The 21,214-nt window shown below is 53.5% G+C and overlaps 8 protein-coding genes across 8 annotated transcripts; all 8 read right to left on the bottom strand.

Annotated features, from left to right (window-relative positions):
• Window positions 1–302: 302 nt before the first annotated feature.
• J4E93_008986 (uncharacterized protein) lies at window positions 303–1,085 on the bottom strand (the record flags this gene model as incomplete). The annotated part of the gene is made up of 1 exon (XM_049346880.1): window positions 303–1,085. The coding sequence occupies one exon, from the start codon at window positions 1,083–1,085 to the stop codon at window positions 303–305; it is 783 nt and encodes a 260-aa protein (XP_049195835.1).
• Window positions 1,086–2,593: 1,508 nt separating this feature from the next.
• Window positions 2,594–3,688, bottom strand: J4E93_008985 (uncharacterized protein; the record flags this gene model as incomplete). Its single annotated transcript, XM_049346879.1, has 2 exons — window positions 2,594–3,243; window positions 3,310–3,688. The coding sequence occupies 2 exons, from the start codon at window positions 3,686–3,688 to the stop codon at window positions 2,594–2,596; spliced, it is 1,029 nt and encodes a 342-aa protein (XP_049195834.1).
• A 714-nt stretch (window positions 3,689–4,402) lies between these two features.
• On the bottom strand, window positions 4,403–6,091 carry CYP8 (Peptidyl-prolyl cis-trans isomerase cyp8; the record flags this gene model as incomplete). Its single annotated transcript, XM_049346878.1, has 1 exon — window positions 4,403–6,091. The coding sequence occupies one exon, from the start codon at window positions 6,089–6,091 to the stop codon at window positions 4,403–4,405; it is 1,689 nt and encodes a 562-aa protein (XP_049195833.1).
• Window positions 6,092–8,461: 2,370 nt separating this feature from the next.
• On the bottom strand, window positions 8,462–9,316 carry J4E93_008983 (uncharacterized protein; the record flags this gene model as incomplete). Its single annotated transcript, XM_049346877.1, has 1 exon — window positions 8,462–9,316. One exon carries the CDS (start codon window positions 9,314–9,316, stop codon window positions 8,462–8,464), a length of 855 nt encoding a protein of 284 aa, XP_049195832.1.
• A 1,405-nt stretch (window positions 9,317–10,721) lies between these two features.
• On the bottom strand, window positions 10,722–11,963 carry J4E93_008982 (uncharacterized protein; the record flags this gene model as incomplete). Its single annotated transcript, XM_049346876.1, has 1 exon — window positions 10,722–11,963. The coding sequence occupies one exon, from the start codon at window positions 11,961–11,963 to the stop codon at window positions 10,722–10,724; it is 1,242 nt and encodes a 413-aa protein (XP_049195831.1).
• A 2,419-nt stretch (window positions 11,964–14,382) lies between these two features.
• J4E93_008981 (uncharacterized protein) lies at window positions 14,383–14,981 on the bottom strand (the record flags this gene model as incomplete). Its single annotated transcript, XM_049346875.1, has 2 exons — window positions 14,383–14,823; window positions 14,874–14,981. The coding sequence occupies 2 exons, from the start codon at window positions 14,979–14,981 to the stop codon at window positions 14,383–14,385; spliced, it is 549 nt and encodes a 182-aa protein (XP_049195830.1).
• A 524-nt stretch (window positions 14,982–15,505) lies between these two features.
• Window positions 15,506–17,035, bottom strand: J4E93_008980 (uncharacterized protein; the record flags this gene model as incomplete). The annotated part of the gene is made up of 2 exons (XM_049346874.1): window positions 15,506–16,687; window positions 16,745–17,035. The coding sequence occupies 2 exons, from the start codon at window positions 17,033–17,035 to the stop codon at window positions 15,506–15,508; spliced, it is 1,473 nt and encodes a 490-aa protein (XP_049195829.1).
• Window positions 17,036–18,280: 1,245 nt separating this feature from the next.
• Window positions 18,281–19,944, bottom strand: J4E93_008979 (uncharacterized protein; the record flags this gene model as incomplete). Its single annotated transcript, XM_049346873.1, has 2 exons — window positions 18,281–19,628; window positions 19,733–19,944. 2 exons carry the CDS (start codon window positions 19,942–19,944, stop codon window positions 18,281–18,283), a joined length of 1,560 nt encoding a protein of 519 aa, XP_049195828.1.
• Window positions 19,945–21,214: the final 1,270 nt, after the last annotated feature.

The following is a 21,214-nucleotide window of genomic DNA, read 5'->3' as shown; positions in this document are numbered from 1 at the left end:
TGGATAAATGCGCAGGCAGAAAAGAATCACATGCGAGGTATTCGGGAAGTGAAGTAAGCATGAGCTTGTATTTCATCGTTTCATGAAAGCTTTGGCTGCTATCAGCGCCCTTGATTGTGTCCACATATGCTACATGACTACTCCGTGACACATGGTCTCTCTGACACTCCCGGCTGTCCCGAGGTCGTGACTCTTCTCTGCCAATCCATCAATGCGGGTATAGTACAAACAATGCAAACTCCAACGCCATATCGTGAGCCTCTTCGGCAATGCATAAACATAAGAAAGGTGTAGACGCAGTGCTACCAACTGCTCGTGAGCAGCACGATGGCTACTGCAGATAGACTTGCTATCGACAAGTCCGAAGCCTTGAGCTGCCATGATGCGCCTACCGCGACGACGTCGAACGGTGAGCCACCGCCCGAGTCAGTGTTTGACAGCTGGGCATTCGGTGCTTGTGTGGGATCTGCCGCCTGCGCAGTGTCTGTGGGTGGTACGACAGAAGTCGTGAACGTTCCAGTGGCATTCGGATCCAGCGTCAAGCCCCCTGTTGATGAGCTTGTAGTTGTCGGTTGCGCTGAACTCGTCGGCTCGTCATCCCCATCGTCCGAATCCGCAGTTGAACTTGACGGAGTTGACGTCGCTTCGATTGCTGAGTTTGTGAAACTTGTAGACGTTAAGACCACCTGGGTGCTTGTTGCTTGCTCTGATGTCTTCGTGCTCGTCTTCTGGGCAGTCTCGCTCGAGGTCGTTACGATAGTTACTCCTGGACATAGACTCTGGATACCAAGTCCGTTCTGGAAGACGCCGATGATGCTCAATTCGCCCGCATCGACGTCCGCACACTTGTCTTTCACCTCCTCCGCGAGCGCTGAAAGACCCCGTACGCAGGATGCAGTACATGTTGCGCCAGACTTGAAGTCATCGGCTGAGCAACCCGAGATGGCGGAGTTGTAAACGGTGTTGCAAGACGTTGGGAGGTTTTGGATCCGCGGAATGAAGGCCGAGAGCGAAACTGTTGTCGCTGAAGATATCGACGCAAGCGTGAGCGCCACTAAGGCTGAACGTATTGAGGCGGGTAGCATCGTGAGTGTTGTGAAGGTTTGCGGGAATTGGGGTCGGCAGACCCGTAGGTCTCGAATGGAGAAAGGGCCGTGACCCAGAGTTCCGAGTGCCAATCTCGAACTTTGATCACGAAGCCTGGATATCCTGGTGGAAAGATGTCTTCCGGAGGTGGTGAGACGACTTGCGTTTGAACAGGCGGTATGACGTTTTCAAGACAGCGGGATTGTTTGCGTTGTGTGAAATTTCGAGTGCTGCCGCCGGCCGACTGCACTGGGGCTTTTTGCTGTGATGTTCCGGTGACTGCGCGTTGCCGTGGACAACCGAATTTGAGATCTCTTGCTGTCAACCTTGTGGGAGAGATGGTGATGCGCCCCACTTCTCACGTATGGGGATGTCGACAGAACTGTTTCGACACAATGGTGTAACGACAGTGCGCGGATATACCAATGATCGCCTTGTATATACAGAACTATCCAGAAAAGCTGCAATAAAGAACGTGAATGACGCAACACGCAAACGAGGGAACGACTGTTGTTTCTTCCTGGCACCGGGCCTGCAAAAGAGCGAATGTACTTCCGAAACGAACTGCTGGGGAACAAAGACGCACAGCGTTAAGAAAGAAAACAGTTCGCAGAAGAAAGGAAAGGAGAAGGGAGGAGAGCCGCGATCTTCGTGATATTCAGTCGCTCAACAACCAAACTCAGGCAGCGTTGGGACCAGGCGGCGGGACCCGCCACATCTTAAGGTAGATCTACAAGGACACCCGTCCTATCCGCACGCAGAAGACCCTTACCTTGCCTTTGCCTCATCATAGCTCAAGTGGGTAGCCACGAGACGGGCAGTCCTTGTACAGCTATCTGAGTGTCGCAAGTGGCCGTTATTCAGTTTTCTGAAACAACGGGGTTGGCTGTGGTTAGTGTCGCTGCGGCGTTGCAGCCGCCCATTGGCTGGGCAGGCCAGCGCAGGCGTTACATGTCGCGACCGCGCTTCAGATGCAGGTACCCGGAGCTGGACAGGAGATGTGTGAGAGGTGTGTGTCGCGCGTGTACTTAATTGAGCTGCCTCGGCGGCTGCGTATGGACTGGCGGGCGAGGCGCGAACCACAATCGCCCGAGATGAGACGGTTACGGCGCCTGCGTGGCTGTGGCGCGTGGATGCGTTCGCACGTGGAGCCCAAGGGCCTAGAAGAGAGAAGCTATCAAGATGCGGACTTGGCTTTCTTGGAGGGTACGTATGACGGGTTTGACGTGTGTGTGATGGTTATAGATGCGAGCTGCGTCTACCCTGATGGCCGCTGTTCGCGCTTTAACTACCTCGCCGCCGCTTCCTTGCATGCAAACCTCCATCATCCCAGCACGACCACGAGCCCATATGCGGGGCTTCATATAGCAAGACATTTCGCATGATGGCAATTGTTTCATTGTTTCAATCATCTCCTCAGCTATAGTTCCTGACGTTTTTCTATAGTTTCCATATCCGCGCTGACCGCGTCCAGCATCCTTGCCATGCGCGGAGCTCCTTGAACTTCCTACTCCATAACGATAACGCTCCTGAACCTCACCTTTCCGCTTTCCATGTGCTTAACAGCGTCTTCTGCCTTGTCGAATGGAAACTTCTCGACCATGCACTTCACGCCCTGTTTCTCTGCAAAGTCAATCGCTTCCTCGCTGTCCAGCGCGTGTCCGGATGGCCATCCATGGACCGATTTGCCCTTCATGATCAGACTCACGGTGTTGACTGGAATATCGCCCACAGGCGCAAGGACAAGCAGTTTGCCCAAAGGTCCAAGTCCATCAACCAGCGGCCCTATGATCTCTGGGTTTGGTGCCGTAACAACAATGAGGCTTGCGCCACCCATCTTCTGTAGTGCCTCGGCGGCGTTTTCTTTCGATGTATCGATGTAGTCGTTTGCGCCGAGCTGGTGAGCAAAGTCCTTTTTGTTGTCCGAAGAGGATACAGCGACCGTGCGGTAGCCCATCTTGCGGGCGTATTGGAGGGCCAGATGACCTAGGCCACCAAGTCCTTGGACGGCGACAGTGTCACCCTGCTGGATGTTCATCTTGCGGATGCCATTGAACACTGTAACGCCGGCGCAGAGTAGAGGAGCGTATTCGGCGGGGTTGGCATCGGCGGGAATACGCACTGCAGCCTCGCTGCGGAGAGTACAGTACTCAGCATCTGATGTCACATGTCAGTCACCGTCTTGGACGTCCATATGTTCGCCCTCAGAAAGGTAAAACTCACATCCACCATCCCTACTAACGCCATTAACAAGCTCGTTGTCGCACATCTGGAACATGCCCTTGTTACACGACTTGCAGCTCCCATCATGAGCGCCATGCCATCCTCCACCGACTCGATCTCCAACCTTCCACTTCTTCTCACCATCGCCGACCGCGATTACCTTTCCAATGACTTCATGTCCTGGGACGCGAGGGTAGACATCTCCCAAATGGCCCTGTTGCATAAAGCTGTCCGAATGGCAGATACCACACGCAAGGACCTTGATCAGGACCTCGCCCGACTTTGGCGCAAAGACAGGAACATCTTTGATCGTCCACGGCGCGCCTTTCTTCTCAATCACGACGGCGCGGCAAGAGGACGGGATGTCAGACGAAGGCATGATGTTGTTTGTTGTACGAGGTATGCTGAATTTGAGCAGGTAAAGTACAGGAGATCAAGCTTCCTTAAGCGTGGATGCAAACGTTTAAAGGTGCAGTAGTCAAGACGGTGCTGATCTGTGATGTCAACGAGCTGAGGTAGGCGCGACCTAGCCCTCTTTTATCTCGCCCTCCGTCATGCATGTGTGCATACATTATCGTTATCACCTATCACACCGTTCCTTTTTTCCCCGCATCAACCGACGACTAAACAATTAGATCCGTCCTGGTCGACCAAGGATACTTCCGAGACATCCCATATTACGCCCTGCACGATGATTAGAAGAGCAGCCTAAACTTGACATCATACGCCGTAGTCGTCCGTACCTTCCCAGCTATACCATCACCCCGCGTATGTCCGCGTTGATTGGCTTGGGCATACTTATTCCTCGCACACCGATTGGAAGATTAAGTTACGCCCAACTGGCTTTACACTAACGCCGACGGGGCGAGGAGTATTACTTGGGTGTTTTATAAACAATCATGTATGTAGTCAGCCAGTTGCAGCGGACAGATTCCGCGTCGTGCTCGATTAGCGCGGAGTTTGCGGTTTTAGTCGCGTCGTAGGAACGCACAATATTGAGAAACATGCAAGCAACTTTTGTGAGATGCAAGGCAAAACGTGTTGGGGTATCATTTCAATGCTATCTAACCTCCATTCAAGACTCATGAACCCCTTACCAGGCGTCAAAGTTACCAAAACCACCAGTCTTAGCTTTCTTCTTGACAGGCGCAACATCCTCTTCATCATCCACGTATCCGACTATCTCATCGTCGCCCTGGTTCTGTATCTCCTGTTTTGCAGCTTGGAGATACTTGCCTACGCCGAGGCCTTCACCCGTGCCGTTTTCCACTGTGCCATCTGCGCGTATGCGCTTGCCCGTCCATGTAGTCTTGTCATCCGCTGTGCCGCCTTGTCTTTTGATCTCCTCGGCCTCCAGCTCTTTGTTCTCCTTGTCTTTACGCTCCTTCTGCCATTCTTCAAACGGGTCTACAAAGACTACTACGTCTAGTATCTCAATGTCATCGACAGGCTTGTCTTTCTCGCCTACTTCTGCGACTTCCATGGATCGTAGTGTAGTATCCAAACCACCAACTACTCGTGCGAAGATCGTGTGTTTGCGGTCGAGATGCGGCACGGCGCGGTACGTGATGAAGAACTGGCTCGTGTTGGTGCCCTTGCCCTTGTTCGCCATGCTGAGTACGCCTCTGGCGTTGTGCCTCTCCGGCCCCTCGAACTCATCTTCAAATGGCTTGCCCCATATGCTTTGCCCGCCTCTTCCGGTACCTGTAGGGTCACCACCTTGTATCATGAAGCCCTTGATGTTCCTGTGGAAGATGGTGTGGCTGTAGTATCCCTTCTGTGCCAGCTTGACAAAGTTCCATACTGCGCGCGGTGCGTATTCGGGGAGGAGTTCGACGTTGAGATCGCCGAGTGAGGTGGATATGCGTGCATAGCCCTTGTTCTTTATGCGCTTCGGCTTGAGCATGTAGTCTTCGTCGGAGAGGAGGGCGCGTTCGCCAGAGGTATGTGGGGTGACGCCGGTCGAGGTAAAAGACGCGGCAGCTTTACCTGAGGTGTACACGGCGGCATTGTATGCGGGTTTCTTGGGCTCGGAGGATGTCGATGTTGCTGTGCCATTCCTGGGTAGGTTGGAGAGCGCTTTCGATGTGATTCCGCTTTGCTCCTTGATCTTCCTGTTCTCACGCGCCTTCGCAACTGCTTCTTTCGCCTTGAGGATCTTCGCAGCGTTGCCCAGCGCCTCTTTATTCACACCGGTCTCCGCCTCTGCCACCACCGTGTCTCCGTCCTTCACATGCTTGTATGAGCTGAAATCTCTTGACTCGATGCTTTGAGGGTCCTGGAGTGTGATGATGTCCTTCCGCGTGAAGGGGTCATCGCTGACCAGATCCTGCCAGTTCTTCGCCTTGATGTTCAGCCTCTCAACCGTGTCCCATGCGAAGACATTGCCGCTCTTCCTCAGCGCAACGATGTGGGTGTTGTCTGTGAAGACCTTGTATGTGACCGGATCAACGAATTCGCCGTCTTCGTTCTTAGTGAAGTTGAGCGTAATGAGGTCGGCACGCTTCAATGGCGTTCCGTCGACGGGATTCGTGTCGGGGTGTTTCGATAGCCATGTAAGGATGTGGGTGAGATCGAATATGGTGCCCGATGACGTGCATACGGGGTCTGTAAAGGGCTGTAGCGAGACGGCGCAGTAGTTGAAGGGAAGGCGCTTGAAGGTCGAGGATAGGCCGGCAGCGGAGGCTCGATTTGCGCTGTTCGCGCCGCGCGCGTTACCGAATGCATCCGAGGAGGACCACTCGGAGTGAGTGATGTATAGCTTATCGGTTCCTTTGCCCATGTCGAGTATACGTAGAGAGGAGGATGTTGTTCGTGAGGCGCTGCGTGAGGCGCAAAATGTCTGTAGGAGTGACGCGCCGGCGATCAGCCACCCTAGCGCGACTCCACACTGCAAGATCCACCTGGGCACTCGGTACCTCTCTTACACGTTACATGTACAAGCTTTACCACTGCGGCACGAGTTCTTACCCCGAGGATATACCCCAGGGTCACTAAAAATGATATCTAGAAGTAAAATTGGGGGCCATGGGATGGACCGAGGTTTCCATTGGGGGTATCGTATTGAAGGTGCTCAGCCGAGCACGCAGTAAGCGCTGCCCTCTTCACCGATGGCGTTTCAGCCTTCTCGACACCTTCTCAACGATACTTATGGGCGCTTTATGTAAAGACAGCGGCTGCTCATCATAATCATCATCGTAGCATCTCATGACGGGATTGACCGTTGTGGATAAGAAAGTAGTACTTGTATTTGCATTACCTACTACGAGAAAGAGAGCACTGAGGACCTGGTACGTGTCAGCAGATATCCCGGGATTCTACATTGCAGCAGAAACTTCATACTCTCCTTTTTATATACTCCTGTCTGCTGTAGAGCAGTATAAGACCTGCAGTGCTCACACCTGAATAGGTTCGACCTCACATAGGGCCTCTTGCGATCAAACACACTAAACCGGGCTATCTTCTCGCAATGTCAACAGCACATCAGTCTGCTCCACTGGATCTCAGACCTACATTCAACACTCGGCTGCTCAAACTCGACTTAGAGTCTTCGGAAGTCGGGCCCTCGTCGACTATCTCTCTCGAACTCCATGTAACATCTCTGGCCAATGCACCTCAGTATACAGCCGTCTCGTACGTATGGGGACTGCCGTCTCCCACAAAGCGGATCTTGCTCAATGGACAACCCTTTACCGTGCGCCAGAATCTCTGGGATCTCCTCAGCCGGCTACGGGACGTGAAATACGACGATTACCTCTGGATCGACGCTCTCTCTATCGACCAAACCAACGACGACGAGAAGAATCACCAAGTCGCCATGATGGGGTCTATATACAAGCAGGCCGAATTGACGATAGCTTGGTTTGGTGTCGCGACTAAGGATGCCGCAAAGGACATCAAGCGCTTAAAGAGAATATATTCGGAAAAGACCGTCCCGGTCGCAGGCTTGGCTCCGTACGCTGGAGGACTCAATTACCTCTTTTACAACCCGTACTGGACTCGCACATGGATCCTGCAGGAATACGTCCTTTCCACTGACGTCATTGTCATGTGTGGGAAATGTACCATCACAACGGCAGCACTCGAATGGATTGCGCATAAATGGGTGGAATCCTCCAGTGATGACTTGCCGCTCTTCAGGGGAGACGCCTGGAAGATAATAACCCAGACTAATGCCTCCAAGAGGTCCGATGGATCCGTCTCCAGGAAACGCTTGTCTCGTCTGACGTCGCTTTTGTCTATGACGGAGCAGACTGTTTGTGTGGACCCACGCGATCGTATCTACGCACTGCTTTCCTTGCTCTCTAAGCGGGAACGCGAGATATGGGCTATCACACCGGATTATGCGAAGTCCGCCCAAACACTATTCGAGGACCTTTGCAATGTTCTCCGGGGTCGTACTCTAGATATTGTTAAACATAGATCCGATGTCTGGTTTGTTGAACAAAGGTTGCGCGATATCTTGCTCTTATAAGATAATCTAAAGGGATTTGGTGAACTCAAAGTCATCTACTGTTTTTCTTGTGCCGTTGAAAGCTGCTACGCGTTGGTCAGCGTTTTTTCCATAGTGCGTCCTAATCATTACGATCAGACACTTACCAATCACTTGCAGTCATTCAACTATTCAGTCACCACGATCACACATCAAAGACCAAGAAGTTTTAAACCAGACTCGCTAACATTCATCTATATACAGACCCAGACGAAAAGATCCCACGGAAAAGAAAAAGCTACTCCCATCCAAAACCGTCAAAGAGCAACTCCCCCTTCCGCAGACACCCGTCTCCCATTCCATCCATCTAATTACAGTTTATATAACCAAACAACTAAAAAGGAAAACAGCTCAAGTAAATGAGTGTATGGTAGGTCAGTTATGTACAGAACTAAAGGAGTGGCACCAAGAACCCCATCATGAAAAATGGAGTTCTTGAAAAAGCCGAGCTCACTTTATTCATACTCGTATGTACTTGTAATATCTCTTTCTCTCTCTCTTGTGCCCAAGTGGAATTGCCCAGCAAAACCGCAAAGTTGTTCATCTTCATCTCTTCCGTGTTATTGTCATTATATTATATCCAACTCTTGTTTGTCGTGTTATCCGAGATTGCTGTGTATTGCCGTGGGCCAGTGTAGAGAAAGCGTGATGGCGAGAAGCTTACTCGGGCTTTCCGAGGATACCGCGGGCCATGTGGCGCTTGCGGAGGTTGTACTCAACCGCGCGCTTCTTAGCGGCAGTGCTCTGAGTGAAGGCAGCGGAGCCACCGAAAGGACCGGCAAGGGCAGCGTTCTGCATGCGGACGATGCAGACGTTGGTGGCGCCACCGGCGGTACCGGAGCAGGTCATGCCAGCGGGCATCTGGACCTTGACGGGGAAGTCCTTGACGGCGGCGGCGGAGAGACCTCCAATACCGATACCGGGGACGTTCTGCATGACGGTTGCGTCCTGGAAGGCGGCGGGGTCGGTGCCAGCGGAGGTGGCGTCGATCTGGGCGGTCAGGGGACCGGCACCGTCCTGGTTGACTTGGTGGAAGGTCATGGTGATTGTGCCGTCGTCGGCAGTGGTGGGCAGGCCAGAGGTGGCTCCGGTACCTGCGGCTTTGGCGACACCACCCTCAGTTCCTGTGGACTTGGTGCCGGCAGAGGCAGCACCAGCGCCGCCAGCGCCACCACCGGTAAGAGCATCGAGGAAGCCACGCTTGGCACCAGCTGCGGCACCGGCACCAGCACCTCCAGCACCTCCCATGAACATGGCGATAGCGGCACCAGCGTCAACGGCACCGCCACCCTGGGTGCGTCCAAGAGCAGAGGCCTTGCCACCCATCTCGCGGGTGCGGATGATGGAAGTATCAGCCTCGGAACCGCAGAGAGGAGAGGCGCAGTTGCGAGGAGTACCGTCCTGAACGGAAAGACCAGGCATGGTTACACCATTGGCACCCTGGATCTCAGAAACGACACCGTGGGCCTGGACGGAGGCGGCGATAGCAGCAATGGCAGCGAGAGAGTAACGCATCTTGATGGATATGAAGTTGGTTGATAAAAAGGGTTAAAAAAGAGTTGAAGATAGTAGAGAGTATTGAATGAGAAAGATGTAATGAGTAGTGAATTAAGCAAGCGACCGGCGCAAGAAAGTAATTAGAAGGATGGAAGGAAGGGAAGAAAGCGAGTCTGGTTGGTTTGAATGTTGAGTGATGGTGATATCGAATCTAGGAGGATGAGCAGTGAGGTTTATATACAGCTTTCCTCGCGGTGGCTTGTCAGCGTTCCAAAGCTTAGCATAGACACAAGCATTCAGCGGTCTGCGTCTCCGATCCACCAAGGCAAGATGGCGCCCGCGACCCCTTGCTGCCATGGCCAAACACGATGATGGCCGTCGAGGGAGGCTGTGATACCGAGAGCACAGGCCCTGACCGGAGAGCTGAGACGATGCTGGTCGAACGATGGTCATGGTTACTCCGCTAAGGCCAATTCCGCTAGGATATCCACTGCGGGACGATCATCTCCAGAAGCTTGGTTTGGGATCTTCCCAAGGCTGCTTCGGAACAATGATGTCGCGTTGTGGGAGCGCGCATTGATGTTTGGCATCTGAGGAAGCATGTCTGCAGATGTGTATCAGCAGCGAGGTTTTGATTCAGGCTCGGCGATCGAAACACCATCGAGGGAACATCGTTTCGCTCTTGGATGCTCACTTTCGCATACTGTGATATCGCTCGGAATTCCGCAGACATTTGCAGGTCGTGGTCATACACAAAAGTAAGCAACGAAATAATATCCCTGGCCGTTATCGGCAGCTGTCCACCGCTTGTCGTTCACGAACGGTTAGCTAGCAATCCGGCCGAAGTGGAAAGGCGATGGTTGTTTCAGTAGCGGGTTTTGAAACTCTAAAGTTTGGTATCGTTCGAGGGTTAGCGCGTTGCTTCTTGCCTCAGCTGCAGTCCCGGATATTCCCGAAACCTTCGAGCCGCCTCGAGCACGACCATGACTTGACTTCGACACTTCCAGGTGACTCCACTGTAGCACTGTAATAGAGAAGAAGGTTGAGAAAGACAGCTTCGAAAACGCGGAGCGGTGAGATTGTCGAACAACATGCAGGTTATGGACGCGGATCTTCATGCTATCGACTTCCAGTGTTTCGCTATGCATGTCGGTCACAGCAAGGCTTGCCACATCTGGACCGTACGGAGCAGTGATCGCAGTAGCTGCATCGTGAGGCAAACGCTGCAGTCGCAGAAACGGACCGGACAACATCGAAACATTGGTATCAACGACACTGGCCATCTACAAAGGAAAGACCTGAATCAGCGTATCAATACACCCTGCTTCTCTCTAGTGATCAGTCCTATCCACCTCTAACATCCGCAGCCTCTTTGTACCCGACCTGACTGCCTGCCCTTCTTCGACTTCTTCTTGGTAAGCTTCTAGTTGACCCCAAACTGTCCTTGTGTCCAAGCCTTGAAGTCCCTGACCTCTTTTATCCATATGTATCGAATACATATTTCCTGAAGCTCATAGAAGAGTGCCCCCGCTTCAATGAAGCCTTTGGTGATGGAGCTTTTGATGAACAGCAGCAGTATCATGACAGCGCGACGTTGCGCATCCTTTCCGTATTCTACGATCGGAGTACCGTTACCGACACCATTGGTGGTTCCGTTTGTGGTTCCGTTGGCAGTACCGTTGGTCGTGCCGTTGGTCGTGCCGTTGGTCGTGCCGTTGGTCGTGCCGTTGGTCGTGCCGTTGGCCGTGCCGTTGGCCGTTGTCTCCTCCTGCGACGTTGGAGGGGGCGCCTCCATCTTCTCGATAAGGCGCATTGCGTGCTGTATGAAATGGATGGTAACGTCTTGACCGTCAATACCGTTGTCAACGAAAGTGTAGTTGGCGTGTAGTTTGGTGAGGAAGTCTAGGGACGATAGCTCGAGTGGAAGATGCGCGAGTTCTTGCACGGCTTGTTCGGGCTCGAACTTCAGCTTTCGGATTATGGCTTCGTCCCATGACTGTGAGCTGTTAACTTCTTGCGCCTGAGTAACTTGCAGTGACTCCTCGTCTTCCGCTGGTGCTGTGGGCTTCTGGATGGGCTGTGCAGGAGCTCGTACTTTCGGCTCTGGCAGCACGTCCCAAACCTCAGTCTCAACGAGCATGCACATGTACGGTTCCAGATCGAAGGTTGCTAGTGGAACCCCATCCATCTTAAGGCGGTCCAGTATCAAGTGGGGCGAGGCTTTGGATGACGACGGCTCCCACAGCAGGAGCCCCATGATGTATTCCGCCCTGGTCCTCCGAACTTCCGCAGCAGTGACCGTGTCGTTGCTGGTGGCCTTGTCTTCCTGTCCTTCGGTTGCCTCGTTATTGTATACCATGAGAGCCTCTACCCAGTGCGACAAGTAAACTTTGTACTTCATAGGTGTCTCTTCGGCCAACTTCCACAGCTTGTACTCGCAATTCAAGATGAGCCTGAACACTGGCAGAGTCGGCTCAAGCTTGGCCCGTTGGACGTACGCATCGAGCGTGTTCTTGACCCGGATCGACTCGATGAACGAAGATGGGTCGGAGTTTAGCGAGCGCATAATTTTGTCGAGCTGGCGGATCGCGCCATCGTGGTTAAAGGCGTCGCTGCTAAGCGCGTCGATCTCGGCATCTGTGAGGGTGGCAGTCATGAAGCTCATACTGGGCGGTATTTATATCGCGCCTTGCGCTTCGAACGATAGGAATGCGGTGAGTGATACGGTTTGGAGTGGAGGGAATACATAAGGGTCGAAGTGGGCGCGAGGTGTGACGGTCGTGAGTGCTGGTGCGGAGCGCGTGAACCTTGGAAAGAACGGCGATGCACGTGCCAAGCATAGCATCGTGCCTCTGGTTCAGCCGCACATCGGACTGGAGAAGGATAGCGCACCGACTCTGAGTGGTTGTCACGAGACATAATTGCTAACCCTGAAATACATTGGTAATCATGAGCTGCGGATCGCATTCGCGTCCTTGAGCCCTGGCACGATCACCAACGCCTCGAACGTTTCGTGCCTGTTTGTGCTGATCGCTTCTAGCCGTCTTTACTGAATCAAACTTCGTAAAATCACATATAACATTCACGCTTGCACCTTATATCAATTGGAAAGAGATGCTCGTAGAATGTTTGATTATATTCTCATTACAGCACGCTCATAGAAACGCACCAGGATGCTCGCGAGGAAACCTGAGATTGTCCCAGAAAACCAAGACGCCAAAACCTGAAGCTATTCATGACATTACAGACGGAGCCAAGCCAAGACAACCTTCACCCGACCGGAAGTTCCGGCATCCCTAAGCGACGCCATGGGAAGTGTATCCTGGCATCAAGATATCGGTGAGAGTCGGGTGTCGGTCAAGCTCTGACGTTGGCGGAAAAAGAGGAAGATGGGTATCGTGATGTGACGTTGTTCGTCAAGCCGTTATCGCGGCATCGTGAAAGGTGTTTGCGCGCCCCCGCTAAAACTTGAATATGATGTACAGAGCGTGGATGATACCCTGGTGATGTTGTTAGTGACAGGGTCGCGGGTGATGATGTGTGTACCGGAACTCACCGGAATGTAACCAAGAACGGTCAACAGGATGTTGATGAGGAAATCAGCGTTGCATCCGCGCTCGAGGAAGACACCCAGAGGAGGCAGGATGATGGCAAGGAGGATCTTGCAGATGTCGCTGGTGATTGTTAGTGTCTACGTCTACAAGTAGGCTGATTGCTGCTGGAGCGGACATACCTGGCGGTGAAAGGCATGTTGGAGTGTCGGGTTGTTCTTGCGTGTAAGAGTTGGAAGTGCTTGTAGTAGAGTGCGGATTGATGGTGTGATGATTTGACAAACAGCGGGAGTCTTGCTTAGTATTTATGGCAGGTGACGAGGGCAGCTCATGACCACAGGAGTGACGTAGCCGGTGAAATTTAGCAAGGATGGCAGGCGCTGCCGCGTACCCGCACGCGCCACACCTTCCGTTGTGGCGTCATAGGTGTCCGAGTGACCCGACAGCAAAACAAGATCGCGCTCAAACTTCCAAGCAGAGTTTCCACGGCGAGATTGCCTGTCAAGCCCTGCGAGTGACGCATGCCGCGTTCTGAGGCTGGGGGTAATTGCCTGCTGCTGCTTGGTCAACCCCGGACTCAGCAGCGGCCGTGTTTCCGAGCCTCATTTGCCAAACGTACATGTCTCTAGACGGTGAGATGGTGCTCTTGGCTGGCAAGGTCTGGATCGCCCACCAGCCACAAGAGCTGCGCAAGCTTCATGGGCTTGTGCCGTCGATCCACCTCACGTCACAGCAGCCGCCCGCCATGATGCCGCTAACATGATGTCAAGCCTCACCATGTGGCGTAGGCTTCTATTCATAGTTAGTTGTGGCTCAAACCTGGGGGTTAGGTCAAACTACTGGAGCTTTTGTTCCACCTTGGCTGCGCCTGTTGAACCCTCGGTTGATTGGCGTCAACCGACGCGCCCGCAAATTTCATTGTCGAAGTCTCTAGCAAGGCGTAGCTCAAAGTCCTGCACGGATAGATCGCCGGGCAGCTTGGCATGTGCCTGCGTGGACATGCGCCGTGGAAGATGCCGGTGTACGGCCGGAATCGATCGGAATTGGTTTGCACATCGGTGGAAAGAGAACAAGCACAAACATGGAAGACCTGCTATCATTTGATCATCGCAAATGGACAATGACTCTGATTTGAACCGACGACCAAGCTGCCCCGGTGCAATCATCGCAATACCAGCTCATACAAGGAAGAAAGCGAACCCCAAGGCGACGTAGCTATCCTAGCCCTTTGTCTTAATTGCTTGTAGCGCGAGATATAGTTGTACTATTTCGCTGGATGTATACCGATAGCGGTTTTCCGTAGAAATAATTCAATTATCATGGTAGAAGTTGCTATCGCGCGAATACCGATTCCTCGCGTTCAAAACACTTTTTCGTTCATTTCCACAATGCATCAACAGCGAAAACATGCAACAAAGCACACTACTGTCAGGATAACATAATATCATTCATCGGGTATCATCTCAAAATCCGTAATATGTGCCCCAAGGCCTTCCTCCCAAACCCATCCTTCATATCACAACAATCCATCACTCAAGACCTCTTCTCAGCCTCAACCTGCTTCTGCAAATCCGCCTCAACACCCCTCTGCCTCGCCTTCCCCTCATCATGCTGCCTCTGCGCCTCCTCCTTCTGCGCCGCATTCCCCGTCAATCCCGCAACAGCGCCACCGACCGCACCCCCAAGCCTATCGCCAATTCCCTTTCCGAGATCGCTAACCTGGCCCGCAGCTTCCTGCTCCTTGCCCTCCTTGTTCTGCTGGATGCCCTGCTGCTTGAGGCCCTCGGCGCCGGTAAGGCCACCGAGCGCTTCCTTCGCAGCACCCATGTTTTGGTTCCAGGAGCCTTGGGTGCGGTCCGAGTTGTCTTTTGCGACGCCGCCGGAGGGGGTTACGGAGAAGGGACCGGCTTTCGCGGCGGAGTGGGAGAGGTCGTGTTCGGCGGCGGCGGTGTCTTTGCGGTTTTCGCCTTGGGCCTGGGGTGGGTTAGTTGAGGTCTTTGGAGAGAGGAAGAATAGAGACTGACTTTGTCCGCGGTGCTGCCTGTGAGAGAGCCGATGGCGCTCTGGACTGCGCCGGTGGCTTGGTCCAAGTAGGACTGAGGGGTGGAAGTCGCGTCCTTGTTGGAAGACATGATTGTGTTGTTGGGTTTGTGGTAGATCTGGAGTAGTGTGATTCGGTGTAATAGAACTGCAGCTGTAACTGTCGCCAAACTATGGTGATTGTAGAGTGTTATATATCACTTTGTTTGTCTGGAAGTTCGAGTGGAGCATGTGAAGTATGACGTCACGCCCCACGTTGGGCACTCGCGACGCGCGCAACTTGGCTCTGCGCGCGAGATCTGACGAAGGTGGCGCATTGGAAATATGAGACGTGCGACGCTCGTGGTCCGTTTCAAAACCTCGTGGGTCTCGATGACATCGCTTTTGGGGATCAACTGATCGCTTTGACATGTATTATGATGCAATGCAGACATTTGACCGAGCAGACACCGATCATCTCAGTCATCCATGGCGACTGAAATCGCAAAACCTGAGTCGAGAGTGTAGTTGCTAACATGGATATCTATTTGCTCGCACTGCCGTGTCGAGAAGGGTATGTTCGTTTCAAATCCAAACGCCAGAGAAAATGCTTTTGAGGTAATCGTGGTCTCGTCCATCACCAATGACAGATACCTCCCTCGCTATCATCGACACTCCAGGTTCCCGCAAGACCGACAATCTCAACCTGCCCGTTGAAGGCTTCCGATATCTTGCCTAGCCGAGCCACGCCATCATCGACGCCAAAGGGCGCTCCAATCTCTGCAGGCCCGTTGTTGAGCAATCGCTTTGCCCACGCATCGATTGCGGGCTCGCCAGTCTCATCGCGTGCTTGTTTGAGGAAAGGAATCAGAGCTGTGCCTCCTGTGCCACGAAGCTTCTTGCTTCCCGTGCGAGCCACAGTGTTGGCCAAGTTGACACGTTGTGCGTTTGCTGGCTTGGGTGACAGTGATCGGGCGGTCGACTGTGTCTCGCGCGATTTGATGATAATGTACCGCGATACAAGCTGGATATGCTTATCGCGCAGACTCCGCAGCATGGCTAGGCATGCGTCGTAGGATGTCGTCAAAGCCCGATCTCTACGATTCGACGTGACGTACTCTCGAATGTTTGCGACGCTCTCCATATGCTCTAGGAACCTGCGATGGGGTCCGGGCATGTAGTTGCGCATATCCTGGATGAAGCCATGCGAGGGTCCACATGGCGCAGGCTTTCCAGTGCCATCCCTCTTCTCGCCAGTGGGTCTGTGTTCCACTCCTAGGACAATATCGAAGAACTGGATGGTGGAGCTCTGCGCGTTACTGCCACCGCTGAACTGAACATATGGTTGCTGGCCGGTGCCGTCATCAAACATGACACCATTTGGAAGTCCAGCGTCCGCCATGTTCTTACTCCCAGCCAGGAAGGGTCGAATGCGATGGTAGAAGACGTGTGGATCACAGCTCTCATACATGCGCTCCAACAGGGCGCCGAGCTCATCGAGTCTCCCGGCAAATTTCTGAAGGCAGTCCACGACTGTCTTGCTATCGTTGTCCCTAGCAGCTTCAATAGCACGGATCATCATCGGAATGACTGGTCCAGCTCTGGCTTCGATCGCTACAGACACCAGGTAGAACCACGATTCGTCCATTGAGCCAGTGAAGGTCATCTGCGTCGCGAGGTTGTCCAAGGTGTCTGCAGGTTCCCAGTCGAATAGAGGCCGCCAGTTCCACAAGCAGACGGCTGCAAAGGTTGCGACTGGTGGGAGCTCCAGGTGTCTACATGTCTCCATGAACGGTATCGAGATGGATGGTGGCACAATCTGAACGGGGTCGTTAGCTATGCATCGCTTTGGAATATGTGGATTTTGAAGGCTTACATCAGATGGCCTGTCACCGCCCCAGATGTATGCATGGGCGATGAAACCCAAGATGGAGTAGGCTCTCCGCCATTCAGCTTCTGTGAGGAGGAATTGGGTTCCCAATACTGGTAATGTGTCGACTATCCCACGCAGCCGCTTGGCAAGGATCAAGCTTTGGAAGTTGCGCACAATCGTCTCCCATGGTTGGTAGTAGCGATCCGGCAGGACATCGAGCGGTATCTCATCGGGCAAGAAGCCGTTCTGAGGTGAGATACCGTAATCGGCCAACTGAGGCAGGGTCGGAAGCATTGTAACGGTAGGCGGGAACAGAGTTTGGGCGTATTTAACTGTTAGAAGGATGGAGGTGTTCTGTTGTGCTCGGTGGTCGTGGGACGCAGTCGGAGTAGGTGTCGCGTGATGGAGTCGGAGTCGGGGGCAGGTACAACTTGACCTTCGGCCGTGGAGGTAGTCGCCACCAACAATTACCCCTGGGGTGATTGATCAAGGGATTCCCAAATCTTTTAAGGAACGACGAGCGGAGGGTGGGGTAGAGATGAACTAAATCCGCGGTGCTTGTGTGTGGGCGAACGGAATCTAGGCGTGTCTGGTAAGTTGTCTCGGAGGTGGAACCCAGGCACCAAACGAGTTGGTTCCGAGTTTGGGGGAGCCCAATGCTAGAGGGGTCTTTGCGGAGACGCGGACGGTAGGCTAAAGACGAATGTTGAAGAGCTGACTCGATTAAGCAACTGCAACACGAACAGTAGTAAAATGGTCAGGGAAGTGGCGTGAGAGAACAATGAGCATTATATTTGCCTTCCGGCCGCGGCTGCGAACCTTGGTGGATTATGTCAAAGAAGCAGGCCGAAACGCGCAGTGCTCAGTAATTGCCTAAGAGAAATCTGCGAGCCGAGTGCTCCGCGCAATCGGTTTCGTGGGCGTCACTTGGGTCACATTAGCAATCAATTCACTCATGGATTCCATGATTCTACTATAGCGGAGGTAGCGCGGCTGGCCGACGGGCTACTAAGTCCCTCCACACTAGCGTAGCTGCCCTGCATGAAACGGCTGGCTGCCGAAGTCGGGCAATCGGCCGTTGGGGAGCAACACGGCTTAAACCCGCAAATAGAGGCCGGTGCCATAGAATGTGAATGCTGAATGATGGTTTTTGCCTCTTGTGATGAGATCACGACGCGACAACCGAATCTTCGACGACGGAATCAAACAGCCAATCCAGCCTCACGCACCGTCGCCAACCCCGCAAAATTCCCGTTCCTGTACGCCGACGCTACTGCAGTGGCATCAAGCTAAGAGTGCAGATCAGGAACCGCATGTTGGCTGTGGAGTTGTGTGTACATACATACAATGAAGTTGTCCGGGTTGCGACGATTAGTGTTGCTGTGTAGGCAGGTTTATTGGTGAAGAATGCGACAGTGGTGATGATTTGCATGCGAATACACCAAACGCTGCAACATCGATGAAGCATGCCAAAAGAAGCAGCCGCGGGGTGGATGATGAACACCACAATTGCGCCCGTGTCTTTCCGAAATTCTACGACTACTGACCCTCTCTCCAAGGCATCCTTTCAACACCCCTCACCCACCTCCGTCTCCTCCACTCGCCCTTGCGACTCGGTGCATGGCTCTCCCACGCGCGGCGCAAGACCTCCTTTTCTTCATCTGCAATATCCCTGCTGCTTCCCTTCGACCCGCTCCGTTTCTTGAGTTTCGCCTTTGCGGCACTGGCCTTCTCTCCTTCGCTCTCAAGGACTTCGTAGTGCAGATCTGTCACCCATCGCTCACCCTCGACCTCAACCTCTACGCCTGTAACACAGCGATCCTCAACCCATTCACGAGACAGCAGATCGAGCGTCCACTTCTTGTCGCTCCAGCGCCAGCCGCGGGGTGGAAGTACATCTTCGAAAAAGGGCGTGCCGCGAGGTCTGTCGCCGCTAATCCTAGAAGGCGACAAGGGGGAGTAGGGCGATGGAGAGAACATGAAGCCTTCGTACTCGCCATGCTCGTCATGTAGGGCGCGGTGTTGTAATTCGAATATCTCTACCTCGCGCGTCTCCTGTGAGGTCTCCAGCTCGATGTCTGCGCGTGAAATGGTCAGGAGGAACGACCGACTTTCGTGTTCTGCATCCGAGATGAACTTTTCGGTCTCGGGCATTGTAAGGAGGTCTTGGACGTTGGGATGTCCCAACGCTGTCAAGGTATATCCAAGGACCAGGAATATTGCGCGCCACGGTAGTAGGTGCGCGGATATGAAGAGTAACACCGACACAACGAGCAAGATGAGGTAGAGCATTGATGAGAGGTTCTCGTTCTGGAAGTTGGTAAGCGGCGTAATGAAGCTCAGGACAGCATCGTGGCCGCGGCTGAAGTCCTCCATGCAGTTTTGCAGATCGCGCATGTTGCGGAAGAAGTCCTTGCTGAACTCAGGCGCAGGCTTGATTGTCTTCGCATCGGCCAACGGTGGTCCTCCCAAGCTTCCCCTCCACAGATCGCCGTCAATATCTACCGTATTCGTCATGGGCTCCGGATGACGGGTCAGAAACGCAGGAACCATGACGAAGAACATGCCACATGCTAACGGAAGTACAGGTGCAAGGTACGGATTGACGCATACGAAGGTCCAAACGAAGAGGAATGAGAGGGTTTGCGTAGGCTGAGCCCAGGTGAACAGCCGAATGAGGCGATTTTGAGCAACGAAAGCAACGCCGATGCGCGAGTTGAAGCGACGGAAATTGGACGACATTGTTGGGATGCTGAAGTTGGGTCGAGCAACATAGCTTCGAGAGCGCCGGTCCTTGACTTGCGGTGTGTTCCCGCTTGGTGTCGAGGCTGAATCCGGAGGCGAGCCGTCTGAGAGGTCTTCCGAGGGTAGGACTTGTGCCAGTAGCCTATATAAATCAGCTCAATACATCTTTCATTGCAAACTCCTCTTGTGGTCGAGGGTCGCTCGTGATGCTCAGCTAGTACAGCATCATCTGGGCCGATAACTTACATGTTCATCATCTTGTCCCCCACTCTACTACTCGACTCGCGACTTATGTTGTCACCCAGCGACTCCAGTTTGTCTTTGAGCCTGCTAGCCGACAGACGGCGCGAGTGAGGCCTCTCCGTGGTGGGCGTGCCATCGTTCGATGCATGTTGTACTTGGACTACCGGAATGGGCGTGCCGCGGTTCACAAGCGAGTCCGCGTTGTCTGAGCCCATGACGGGACCTGCAGTGTGATTGTTTTGTTCCTCGTCAGACAAGAGACCAGATTGAAGTGAGTCAAGGCCGAAGTGGCGTGTCGGTCTCAGAGTGTGCTTAGGGAAGTCACACTTGTGTTGCGTGGTGTTGGAGGTAGGCGTGTCACATGTGGCTGAGTCGCAAGTTCCTTATCCGTATAGACGTCGAGCAGCTGCCTAGACGGCATCCATATGTTAACCTGTCCCTGCTCTTTCAGTTCCGTTATTTCAAAAGCGCATCCTCCAGGGCTCACAGTTTGGCGTGGAGGGTCCGAAAGCAGGTGTTGGTGCAGCAAACGGATGACGCACGCGCATGTGAACTCGTGGCGTCGAGCTTGCGCCGTGGTACGTTATTGCTTCCGGCGTTTCCCCACATGTGGCCGTGCACGTGCGCGCGATTGGGATGGTCAGGGACAAACAACCTTTGGGACTTGGAGAACCAAGAAGCTCTTGGAGATCGCTGTTACATAGCGAAGTCTCCGTTACTATTTAGTGGTGAGATGAAGAATCAAGACTGCGGAGAGCTGCGGAGTTCCCGCTGTCATGTTTCGGGGCCGTAACCTCCCCTACATAGATAGCTTCCAGAGCATGCACGATTGAGGGTTCAGCATGCACATGCTGAAAGCCGTGCCATGTGCAGGCGGGCTAGGGTAGCTTGGGTGGTGCAATCATGGTTGGCAGGTGATGGTCGTACTGCCTGGTGCACAGCTACTCTGGACAGAGGCGTGGCAGCAGCACTGAGATGACAGCGAGACAGTAGGGCCGTTGGGCGATGCGTCCGTTTCCTGGGAGAGGAGAGTTGTTTTGATAATACCCTATTCGCCGCAAGAGGCAGATATGGACAGGGGCCGTGGGTCCTTGTCAACTAGACAACCCTAGTGCCTTGGTGGCTTTTGCGGGCGACCCTCATTGTGACTTTGACGAACGTCGACTATCGTGCACCTCCCCTTTGCCGCAACCCAGCTCCGTGCTTTTTGCGCAGCCCATTGCCTGAGCCTGAATCCTTCCGATAGCCGTTCGCTCGACTCATTACCGACCGCCGATCGCTTTCACCGCTGTAGCCGGGCCCATTCGACATGTCGGCATAGTCTCCCTCGGTGCCCAAGCTCGACGCTTGGAGACCATCCCGGCGCTCTTGAAAGAGGAAGACTTTTTGAAGCATCCCGTGACAGCAGAGCGTCCATTGCCGGCGTCGTAATCACGAGCTGTGGAGCTGGCCATGGCGACGCAGCCGCGAACTGCAACTCGGACC

The sequence above is a fragment of the Alternaria ventricosa genome (assembly GCF_023758065.1).
Source record: "Alternaria ventricosa strain BMP 2768 chromosome Unknown scaffold_19, whole genome shotgun sequence".
In the NCBI taxonomy this organism is placed as follows: Eukaryota; Fungi; Ascomycota; class Dothideomycetes; order Pleosporales; family Pleosporaceae; genus Alternaria; species Alternaria ventricosa.
Note: the sequence above shows the minus strand (reverse complement) of the source record. Positions and strands in the feature narration are given on the sequence as shown.